Raw genomic sequence first — 12,605 nt, 5'->3', positions numbered from 1 at the left:
GAAATATCTTCCAAGGTTCTTTGATGTGAAGAATTTCGGCATAGATATATTCTCTCTTTTATGAATCAAGAATATATTAAAAGCACTCGACTAGAAGAGGTAGATATACCTCAAAACCTTGATTTATTAAACAAATGGACTATTCCGAAAGTTAATATAAAAACCATTTATGATTATAGTTGGTTTGATAAGATTTCTAATAAACAGTTGATTAAAACAACTGAACAATCCTTGGCGTTAAACTCGTCCGAACAAACTATTCGTTTATTAAATAAGCGTGATATTGAATTACATAAATCTCAGTATAAATTTTTGCATATTGGCATGGTTCTAATTGCTTTTAAACCTTTAACTCTTAAAGGGTTACCAGAAACTTTCTTAGCTGCTAGATGCGAGGAATTTAAATTTTCGTCAATCTTTGATGGGTTCGATAGAATCTACGATGGCCTATGGTCCAGTTTATTTTAATGCTCAGCCCAATTTGCAGTTATCTTTGATTGATTCTAATATATTAGATGCTTTAACTTTAAATGTTAAAACGCATGGTTATAACTATGCACCTGGATCTGAATTAATTTGCTTGTCGTATAGAATCTATTATAAATTACTTGCTACTTTGAATCCTAGATGTAGGTTATATGATACATCTGATCAAACTATTTTGGTAGAAACTAATTTCGCCAGATCTAAGGTCACTACTAGAAGACCTATAAAATGGGAAGAAATTAATTTTCCTACCACTTGGATTTTAGATTCTGTTATACCCCCTGAGCAAATGACCGATGTTGTCACTAATTCTGAATATTCTCATATTAGTCAAAATTCCGATGGAAAAATTTGTATGCAGTTTGATGAAAAAAGTGTTCCTTATAGTAGACATTCTTTTGCTTTTGATAGAAGACTGGCTATTCAACATATTTCTCCGATAGAACCTTGTAATGGTCCAGCTAGAAATCGCGCTGCTTCGTTACATACTTTATCAACAGTTCTATCTGCAGAAAAACAAAAAATTAAAATTGATCCTCGGTTAAACATTGTTCAAACGAATGATAAAGCATCTGATATTTCTGATAAGGATATTCCTTCGGTATCCGAGATGGATTTAAATCTAAATGATACTTAATGATGAGTGAACATCAAATTGATTTTAGTCCAGGTTCACTGGCAAGAAAATATATTCAAAACGAATTTTTAAATGAAAAATGGAACCGGTTTAAAACTTGGTTTTTTGACACTTATAGTAAAGAAGATTTAAATAATATTTCTCAAGAGTTCTATGAAACTTGTGCATTACATAATCATATTATGTTCTTTGTGCCTTGGTTTATAACCACTTATTTGCCTTTATTCATCAACGTTCTTGAACGATCTTACAAAGATGAATCAGACAATATTATTCAATCCATTTATCCTCCTCAAGCTCCGTTTATTTTACCAAATAATACTGGTATTACTTTTACTGCTTTTCATAAATTTATTGATAATAAAGTCGCCGCAGTTAGTATAAATGAAATTAATCATCTTATTTCTCAAAATAATTATTTGGGTCTATATGTTAAAGTTATTGGTGAACATATTTGTTCTCTAGACAAAAAATTAGATAGCCTGTCTAATCTGATTGTTCAAATTGATAATAAGCTGAAATCTGTGAAATAAGTTTCAGAACAAGCTTCTTCGTCAAAACAGCCTGATGTTCATATTCAAAGGCCTCATGAGATTCAGGATTTTATTCTTAGACCTTAGCACGACCTTGAAAATCTTCTTGATAAAAAGTTTTCTCAATTTGGTGCAAGTGCGAAATCGATAAGTCTCGCTAAAGATTTTGTAGATGAGATGGAAGCCACTTTTGATTTCAAAACTCAAATGGAAATGGAAGTTAATAAACTTCATGGGTATCCAAAGAAGAATAGTGGTAATACTGCTTATGCTAGAAAACCTAGCATGCAAACATATTACTATCCCATGCCTACTCCTCAAGATGTTTTAATAGATGAAAGAGATTGGAATCAAACTAACACTTCTTATAGTGAAAGTGAGATTTATGAATGGAATCTCGATGGGTTAACTGATAGGCAGTTGACGATTATGGTTCATAGAATGCTTATGTATGCTACTATCTGCAAAAGTTTTAGTAACACTGACAAGACCATTTGCAAGATGATTATTGCAGGAATTACCGGTCAACTAAGAGGATGGTGGGATAATTATATGCCCTCTGATGCGAGAGCAACAGTAATTAATGCTAAGGCAGTAAATGAAGGAGTTGATAATTTAGGCTTTGTCCTTGTTCAAAATAGAGAAGACGCTGTGTATACACTTATTTTAACTATTCTCGAACATTTTAGTGGTAGATTTACCAATCAATATGAAACCATTAGATCTCTACTAAATGGTCTTAGATGTAGACATTTAGGTGAGTTTAGATGGTATAAAGACACTTATTTAAGTCGGGTAATGGAACTTCCCGAAAATGGTTTAGAATTCTGGAAAGCCAAATTTATTGATGGCTTACCTTCTTTATTTGCAGAAAGAGTAAAAAAGACTCTTACAAATCCTCGAGGAATTATTTCCTATAGTGATTTTACTTATGGAAAGCTTATTGGGGCTTGTACGCAAGAAGGCATAAATTTGTGCAATGAGTTAAAACTTTCAAGACAACTTAAGATGGATAATCTTAGAGAAAAGTCTCAATTAGGATATTTTTGTACTCAATTCGGTTTACCGGATGCTTCAAAAAGCACCAACCGAGAAACTTCTAAATCAGAATCTCATAGATCTCATCATAAGAAAAAAAGATCTAGAAAAAGGACTAGAGAAGAAAGAGATGAGCGTAGGACGCATCGTAAATCTCATAGATTTACCAGGAATAGGTCAAGGCAAAATCTTGATAAGATTAAGTGTTATAAATGTGGAAAATTTGGGCATATAGCTCCAAATTGTAAGCTGGAAAAGCTTAAGACTCTAGAACTTGATGATGATATTCAAGAGAAGATTTATAGTTTTCTATATACTTCTGGTTCCGAATCAGATTATGATGATTCTGAAGCAACTTATGCAACAGAGGATGAGCAACCTGAGCCTTCTAAGGTTCATCAAGATTCGAATGATGCTTGCAAATGTCATGGTGATATTTTTTTACAAGCTGCAATCTCAGTTTGAAGACATGAATATGTTCACTATCACTGCAGACAATGTGATAGAACTTCTAAAAGAAGTTACCGATAATACTCTTCGTGAAAAGATCATTCAGTTGACTGCTGGTAAAATTAGCTCTTCAACTAGTATTCCTAATGATAAAAAGGTTAAAGATGAGTTTAATTATTCTACTCCTTACTCTTTGTCCGAAGTTCATAATAGAGTCACTTCTAAACAAACCATGATTATTCGTGATACCTCTTTTGATGATTTAAAAGGAGAAATTGAACATTTGAAGGAAGAAATTAAATTTCTTAAACAAAATCATATTATTTGTGATCACCGTCTTACTCAGATTGACTCTGCTAATAGCAAAGGAAAAAATAAGGTTGATGAATCTACTGCTGAAGAAAATACTCTTGCCAACACTTTGAATATTGATCCGAAACAAAATATTTTTTAAGAATGATGCAAATTGTTACAACTCATAAATGGTATGTTAAATGTACTATATTAATTGATAATACTTTTTCTATAACTAACATTGCTATGATTGATAGTGGCGCTGATGTGAGTTGTATTCAAGAAGGTCTAGTACCTACTAAATATTTTGAAAAATCAACTCATATGGTTAAATCTGCATCTGGTCATGCTTTGGATATAAAGTATAAATTATCTAATACTCGTATTTGCCAGAATAAAGTTTGTATTCCTCACTTATTTTTCTTAGTAAAAATCAATTATACCCTCCTATTAGTCTAGGAACTCCTTTTCTAAATGCAATTTATCCTTTTACTAACATAAATGCTAAAGGATTTTCTGCTACTTATAAAAATCAAGATATTAGTTATACTTTTATCACAGAGCCTATTTCTAGAGATATTAATGCTCTAATTGAAATGAAACAAAAGCATGTTGATTATTTACAACTTGAGATATTTAGTATGAATATATTCGATACTTTAAAATCTGCTAAAGTACAGGAAAAGATTAAACTCATTTATGAAAAAATGGCCATTGATATTTGTGCGATCATCCTAGTGTCTTTTGGAATCGGAAAAAGCATATTGTAACTCTTCCATATGAAGATGATTTCTCTGAGGAAAATATCCCTACCAAATCACGTCCTTGTCAGATGAATACCGAATTAGTTGAATTCTGCAAAAAGGAAATTGATAATTTATTACAAAAAGGTTTGATCAAGCTTCCAAATCACCATGGTCGTGTACTGCTTTTTATGTTAATAACGCAGCAGAAAAAGAACGAGGTGTTCCCAGGTTAGTTATAAATTATAAACCTTTAAATAAAATTTTAAAATGGATTAGATATCCTATTCCAAATAAAAGAGATTTATTAACCAGATTATATGATGCTAATATCTTTTCAAAATTTGATTTAAAATCCGGATATTGGCAAATCCAAATATTTAGAGACCATTCATATAGAACGGCATTTAATGTTCCGTTTGGACAGTACGAATGGAATGTAATGCCTTTTGGGTTAAAAAATGCTCCCTCAGAATTTCAAAAGATAATGAATGATATTTCTAATCCCTATTTGGATTTCATCATAGTCTACATTGATAATATTTTGGTATACTCAAAGACTCTTGAAATGCATATTAAGCATTTAGACATTTTTAAGAAAATAGTTATTCAAAATGGTTTGGTCATATATAAACATAAAATAAGTCTTTTTCAAACAGAAGTTAGATTTTTGAGTCATTTGATTTGTCAAGGAAAAATGACTCCTATTCAATGATCTATTGAATTCGCATCGAAATTCCCTGATATTATTACAAATAAGACGCAATTGCAGCGATTTCTGGGAAGTTTAAACTACATTTCCCCATTTTACAAGAATTTGTCTCGAGATTTAGCTTCGTTATATGACAGGCTAAAAAAGGATCATAAGAAGCCTTGGACTAATAGTCTCACAGATCTTGTAAAGACTATTAAAGAAAGAGTTAAATCTTTACCTTGTTTAACCTTTGTTAATCCTGCTTGGCCAAAGATTGTAGAGATGGATGCGTCGAATATTGGGTATGGAGGTATTTTGAAACAAATTAATTTGCATGATAAAGATGAATATCTTATTCGATTTCATTCAGGAAAATGGAGCGATGCTGAAAAAAAATATGCGACTGTAGCTCATGAAATGTTAACTATCGTTAAGTGCGTATTAAAATTTCAAGATGATTTATATAATAAAAAATTCTTGATAAAAACTGATGCTTAGTCAGTCAAGTATATGTTTGATATTTTTAAACATGATGCGTCTAAATTAATATTTGCTAGGTGGCAGGCACAATTAGTCCCTTTTGATTTCGAAATTCATTATAAAAAAGGAAGTGATAATTCCCTCCCAGACTTCTTATCAAGAGAATATCTTTCTTCTGATGGGTTTTCTTGACTTCTTTCATGATTAAGATTTGATTACGATTTGAAGGCAGTTCCTCTTAATAGAGATTTAAAGGAACTTATATTATGGAGAATTATAAATGAAATGGTGATAGATATCGTCAATGATTACATGATTGAACAAGAGCTTTATGAAAGATTTTATTGTAATGAAGTTTATAACCTCTTGAATGATTAAAAATATAACGTCTTGAATGATTAAAACTAAATGCTATGTTTGCAGGATGGATCCTCCTTGGATAACCAAGGCTAGAGGAAAATGCAGTTATACTCGCGGAAAGGGAAGATCATCCCAAGTTCATCAAGATCATCATACGGATCTTCATCATCTAGTACTCCAATTATACAAAAATGAGGAATGAGTTTATATAACTTAAACTCTAGAGCACAAGAAAAAGCTTCATCATCCATAATCTGGAAGATATTCCAGAAAGTGATCCATTATATGCTAAACTACAGGAGTTTTAACTCAAAAGTATACACTGTTCACCTACAGTAGATACACTATTACCAGGACCCAGTTAGGGCCCCAGTATCCTGTACAAAGATGCTTTCTTTTTTTCTATAAATAAGTTTGTTTTTCTTTAATTGAGAGCAGGTTTTATGAACCCTCTCTTTCCTTTTGCACTCTCTCTCTCTTGTAAACTTTTCTTACTAAGTATTGTAAGCTTGCCGGATTTTGGCCGGAATAATAAAGTGTGCGGTTTGGTAACAACAAGGTACTTTCTTTTCTCTTTCTTCCCGTCTTTTACTTTTATAAATTCTTCGATCTAAGCCGTGACTATTTTCGGCTAAAAATTTATATTTATGTCGGATAACTAACTTCTCTTTTATACAGACCATGAACGGATCTAACCTTTATTTAAATATAGAATAATTTTAGTATGACTTCTCGACTTGGTTCTGAGATTGAGGTACAGTCGGATCTAGTACTACTTTTATTGGCTTTGTCTTTGTGACTCCGTCTGATGAGCCGTGGTTTTTAGCTCGAAATTGAGTTTGATAAGTAGGGCTCCTGATACCCAGTTAGAACTATCAGACACATAGACTCAATAAAAGTATGTATTAGCTTCTTGACAGGCCCTTTGCTTGGATAAAATAATTAAACCATGCAGTCTGAGAAACTATGTTAAAATTCTTGTGTATTTCGATTCTTATGTAGTTGGACTACCTCTAAGGATATTGACTTGCTTGATCTATGACTGGGCGGACCACCGCCAGGTCAGTGATCCTGTATCGTTGATATCCTTTTTCCCCAAACATTTAGGTTCGGGTAGTTGAGAATTCAAGCTTACTTCTCAAGACACTTGGAGTTGCTTTCCCAAGTTGGTGAGTCCTCAAGTTTGAGGACAAGACCCTATGATCTAGATTCTATGTTTAGTTCTTTGCTTATGTTGAAAGACATTGCTGTACTTTCCTATTTCAAGACTTCTTATTGATGTAAGGGCTAAGTCCCATTTTCGATACTTCTATGTCTAGATGGTACATTGTGACGAAGTTAGATTCTGTATTTCATATATGAAGTGAAGTTGAACTTCCAAAGTAGAAGTTTTAAATTTTCCGTGATTTTATCCTATGATACATGTTATGACGAATGCTAAGGGCTTGTATAAGACCTCTTCGAGGTCGAATACGCTGGTAACGACTAGGGGGTGCTCTTGGGTCGTTACAAGCGTCATGCGTCGGTGCGTGGAGGCTAAGTTGGTGGGGGGGGGGGGCAGACTAGGGTGTTGGGAGGAAAGAGGTGTTTAATATAATTTAGAGTGTTATGAATGATGGATGTGATTATACCAGCACTAACGCACCAAATCCCATTAGAACTCCGAAGTTAAGCGTGCTTGGGCGAGAGTAGTACTATGATGGATCCCCCCCGGAAAGTCCATGTGTTGAATCCCTCTTTTTCGTCGAAATTACACGATTGAATTTCAAGGTAATCCCATCCTAGTACTACTCTCGACCAAATAGTCTATAAGGTAATAACATGCAACACGCATGACCTAGCCTCGCTCAATAAAAATAAATTATACAATTCTTTTTAAAATTCAAGAAGAAGAAGAGTAGAAGATTAAAAAAATTGTGATTGAAAAATGAGAGGAAACCCCTCTCTTTGTAGTCAACAAAGGGTAGTATGAACAAGTGTTTTTTGTGTCTTATCCGAAAAGTCATGAACCTTTCGAGAAGTCACAACCCTTTGGAAAAGTCACAACGTATTGAATTAGTCACCACTCTTTGAAAAGTCACAACTCATCGAAAATGACAACTCTTTGAAAAAAGTTACAACGTATCGGAAAAGTCACAACTTATCAAAAAAGACCTTTCCGAGAAGTTACAATCCTTTGAAAAAGTCACAACTCATCGAAAAATCATAACCCTGTGAAAAAAGTCACAATTTATCGAAAAAGTCACTACATAAGTTAGGGATATTATAGTAATTTAACATTTAAGTTAGGAGTTCATACTTTTAAGTTAATAAAATAATAAATAAATAATAATAATAATAATAATGAAAAAAATAAAAAATAATAATTATAAATAATAAATAATAATAATAATAATAATAATTAAAAAAATAAAATAATAATAATATATATATACATATACTAATTTTTTTCTACATGCATTTCTAGTATTTTATTTTTGGGAAAAAGGACAAATATACCCCTGAACTATCGTAAATGGTATGCAGATACCCTCCGTCATACTATTGGGACATTGATGCCCCTGCCGTCTAAAAACTAAAGCATATATCCCCTTCACTCTAACGGAAGACTAAATAGGGACATGTGGCGCAATCTTATCCGTCGATCCGATATTTAATCGATGGATAAGATTATGACACGTGTATGTCCGTTAGTATAAAGGGTATATATGATCTAGTTTTTGGGCGGCAGGGGCACCAATGTCCCAAAAGTATGACGAAGGGTATTTGCATACCATTTACGATAGTTCGGAGGTATATTTGTCATTTTCCCCTTTATTTTTTTTGATACTAAATTGTATTATATTTATAAATAATATAATTCTGAATAATTTTCTGTTTTTAAAACATATCCCATATAACTAAAAAGATTACATTTAAAATTTGATATGTTTAAGGAGTAGCAATTATCAAGTTGTGCAACTTATTACATCATGTAAGTGAATATTTCAAGTATAAAGTTTATTTTTGATGAGTAGAATTTCGCCCACAATTTAGTTTTCAATATAATGCCCAGAAAGGGCAACTATGAAATATTGGAAATTTTTTTTCATTAAAATAAGTTTGGTTATAAAAATTTCAAAATAAGGGATGTTAATAAAATATCTAAAACTAAAAGAGAAGTAAATGTTACAAGGCTAAACATAAAAGGGAGGTTTCCGAAATTATAACAAACTATAATACCCTTTGCTTCTCAGGCCTTTACCTCAATATAGTTTTGCCATTTTTTACTTGTTCAGTGAAGGCAGAAAGAAATCAAGAATGTCCCAAATACTGAAGAGTCTTAAGGTACCACCAAACTCCGCCAGTTTGGAAGAAGCTCGCACTCGGACCTTTGAATTCTTCCGTATGTGCTGTAGATCCATCCCTCATGTAATGGAAGTCTACAACTTGCACGATGTCGTTTCACCATCCCAACTCCGTTCTGCCGCCGCCGCCGAAGTTCGCAAGAATGCCAATGTTACTAACCCTAAGGTATCAATCTGAAATATAACCTGTTCCTTTACGGATTTGAAACCTAATATGCTGTGGAATTAGGCGATATTCGATTCAATTAGAAAAATCTTGTTTGTTGTGAATTGGGGCTTTCCTTTTATAATCTGATTGGAAAATACTGTGATTAGATTGTCCGATAATATTTCTGTTCTGGAAAGAGAAAGACAAGGAAAAAATTGAATCCAAGTACAAAAGTTTTTCAGTTTACTTCTGATTTACTGTGGCATTTTGTTAACACTTGCAATTCGTGAGAAAGCTATGCCCTTTCAGAAACAGCCTCTCTACCTCCATGAGGTAGTGGTATGGTACACTCTACTCTAGCCAAATCCCACTTGTAGGATTTCACCGGATATGTTGATGTTGTCGATTTTTGTTGATTCATGGAGAGGGGGGACAAATGGGGAGGGAAGAGGATTTAGGAATAGAGGCTGGATGATGGATTTTATGCTGGACTTTCAAAATTCCACCGTTATGATACAATTGAAATGGACATTCCTCTGAACATCTTTCTTGAAGAGAGATTAGATATACAGTGGTTTTGGTGTGTGCTTGCTGAGACAAACTTCGTTTCTCTTTGCAGTTGTGCGTTTTATTGAATAGGAATTGCCAAAAGGAGATGCTAATGCTCATTATTTGAAGTTGAGAATTAAGAATTGTGCTAATCTGAATTAACTTTAGTTTAAAGTTACTCTTGAATTGGATTCAAATATAGGATCTAAATCTTGATCTTTTGTTTTAACTGATAGACAGATGAATCAAGTGCAATTTAGTAGTTGTGCTGACACATCAGAAATTTGGTGATTATTCATTTGGATCAAAATCATATTTGAGTTTTTCTTACTCTTATTACTGCTACCTCAGATTTTGGTGGAATATTTTTGTTTAGATGGCTGATGACATCTAAATTAGTTAGTTCTTGGAGATACTGATTGTAGAGTTACTTAAACTTGTGAAAATAATATTATTATTTAAAATCATGAGATTTAGTTATTTACAGTTACTTATGAAGGACCAAGGTCATATATGGGCTTGGACGACTGATGTTAGAACTGAAAAACTGTGGATAAGGGACTGGTTTAAGGTCTGGAAACAGTAAAATTTGCCGCCTTACATTGATATGTGTCTATGGTTGTTCTTACTTGTAAGAAAACATTTTTTTTTAGGGTAACTATATGTGTATAGGGTAAAATCTGTACATGTGCAAAAACCCCAGAGCCAAATAACAAAAGGCTTTAGAAAAAGTTAACCAAAGTTACATGCTTCACTTGGCTATTGGCAAGGGAAGGTTATTTGACTCAAGAAAAACTCGGAAAGGAAAAATATTTCTCTGTGTTCTAGGTGTTACCTATGTGGTGAAGCGAAGAGCCTGAGACAGTCAGCCAACTATTTCTAGAATGCAAGATTACAGCCCAGTTTTGGAGGGTATTTGTTAATCTTAGAGGCATTGTATGGGTTATGCCAAATAAGATTACAGATGCATTATATAGCTGGGATGAGACCGGACCAGGAGCTTGGATTGTCCATATCTGGTGGAGAGTATAAGGCAAGAGAGAAATGTCAGGTGTTTTTTGAAGACAATAGCAATACAATACAAACGATCAAACTGAATTGGATTAGACTTTTTTGTTTCTGGTGCAAATAGGTTTACCTGGGGGACACTGATTCTATCATAGATATCCTAGGTTGTTGTTAGATTTTGGATCAGTTTTCTTCTTTGTGATATGATATAATATGGTTTTCAGTATTACTTGTGTAGCTGTTTTAGTCAAATATACACAACTGTTACCTTCTCAAACCAAAAAAAATAATTCTGCACTCTCAAAATTCATGGACCTTCAGAAGAACTAGAACTATCTAAACACATATCTCTTTACCACGAGGATTTTTTTTTCCAAAACACTTATTTCAACAAATAATTCTGATGGCTTAACATGTGGACATGCAAGATATCAACTCTATCCACACTTTATCAAAGAACGAGCTCGTATATCAACATATACAATATCAGTGGGCTTATAAACTTGGCCGTTGTTGATAGATGAGGAGCTCAGTCTAACATAATTGTATGTGCTATCAACCATTACAATGTCCTTGATTCCTAAGTGGCATCATATTGAAGAGGCTCTCGATTGCACAATCTGAACACTAATATGACTTCTGCACCTTGGTCTCCCATACAACAATATCTGACTCCTCAACCCTGAAAAAGTAAAATAAGGAAAGCAAAACCAAAGATGTTCCAGGAACAGTTTACACCTCTTAACTCATACGTTAATATTTTTCTGGAAGTCGGACCCTCGAGATTTTCTCACCAAGGCACTCAGTGCTAGTTATCGTACTTTCATGTGAATCCACTTGTATTCTTATAGCGTTTTATTCATATTACTATTAGTGAGGCAGTTCCATACCTTTTCCTCATGATACTCATCTTTATACAGGTAATTGACATGCTGCTGTTCAAGGGCATGGAAGAGTTGATGAACATTGTGAACCAGTCAAAGCAGAGGCACCACATTGTTGGGCAATATGTTGTAGGTAACCAAGGTCTTGTGCAGGACGTCTCAGGCAAAGATCGGGATGCATCCAATTTCCTGAAAAAATTCTATAGCAGCAACTACTCCTAGACCACCTTTCTGTATGAACTATGCCATATGGGCATTTCTGGTGGGTAAAATTCACAATAAAGATGAACATGTACTTGCATCTTACAATTGGATGCACATTTGTCTGTTTTTTCTTTGTTTAATTGGAGAGGATGCTCCTAGTCATGAACCACCAATTGACAATTTCTTTTTTTGATTGGTAAAGGTGTTCTGTTACTATACAGTAATGCTCTGAAAGTATTTACTAGTGTCACCAATTGACAAATTTGAGATTTCTAATGTAGGATTCTGTTGCATTTACTCTCTATGTTATGTTGCATGCTCTGTTTAAGGGGTCAGCCTTTATAATTACCCATCACTTAATAGTTGTGACTTGTGTCATTGCTACACCAAAGGTGTAAAACCTAGCAGTCCCTAAAGTGGGTGAAATCATGCGAGATGTTTCAAATCTTTTAACAGAAACAAAAAACTAAACAATCTCTTTCTGTCTTCCCAGGCCTTGGAGGATAAAATTATATGTTATTTGTGTTGCTGTCAAGTAGATGCAATAGTTGTGGTGTGAGCAAGCACCAGTGCTGTTGAAAAAAGTAGTAATAGTTGTTTCAGTATTGTCATAAATTCTGTAAGGTAGAACTTGCCGTGCTGCACAGGGTAGACAAGTTTCACTAATAATTTCTCAAGTTAAGAAGACTTTTCAGTTGCATGACCTGGGCTGATGGTTCGGGAGTTGACGGAATTAAGAAGAGAGCGCTC

The 12,605-nt window shown here is 33.6% G+C and overlaps 1 protein-coding gene and 1 pseudogene across 1 annotated transcript; both read left to right on the top strand.

Moving 5' to 3' along the window:
- Window positions 1-7,332: 7,332 nt before the first annotated feature.
- Window positions 7,333-7,450, top strand: LOC125843369 (5S ribosomal RNA; annotated as a pseudogene).
- A 1,477-nt stretch (window positions 7,451-8,927) lies between these two features.
- LOC125878354 (NADH dehydrogenase [ubiquinone] 1 alpha subcomplex subunit 6-like) lies at window positions 8,928-12,157 on the top strand. Its single transcript, XM_049559594.1, has 2 exons — window positions 8,928-9,228; window positions 11,688-12,157. The coding sequence occupies exons 1-2, from the start codon at window positions 9,016-9,018 to the stop codon at window positions 11,871-11,873; spliced, it is 399 nt and encodes a 132-aa protein (XP_049415551.1). The 5' UTR covers window positions 8,928-9,015; the 3' UTR covers window positions 11,874-12,157.
- The last annotated feature ends 448 nt before the right edge of the window (window positions 12,158-12,605 follow it).

This window comes from Solanum stenotomum, chromosome 10, assembly GCF_019186545.1.
Source record: "Solanum stenotomum isolate F172 chromosome 10, ASM1918654v1, whole genome shotgun sequence".
Taxonomy (NCBI): Eukaryota; Viridiplantae; Streptophyta; class Magnoliopsida; order Solanales; family Solanaceae; genus Solanum; species Solanum stenotomum.
Note: the sequence above shows the minus strand (reverse complement) of the source record. Positions and strands in the feature narration are given on the sequence as shown.

Bases quoted from the DNA above. Each gene is read 5' to 3' on its own strand.
- LOC125878354 (XM_049559594.1), top strand. From the start codon at position 9,016: ATGTCCCAAATACTGAAGAGTCTTAAGGTACCACCAAACTCCGCCAGT. The intron at 9,229-11,687 runs GTATCAATCTGA...ATCTTTATACAG, and splicing joins CCAATGTTACTAACCCTAAG to GTAATTGACATGCTGCTGTT.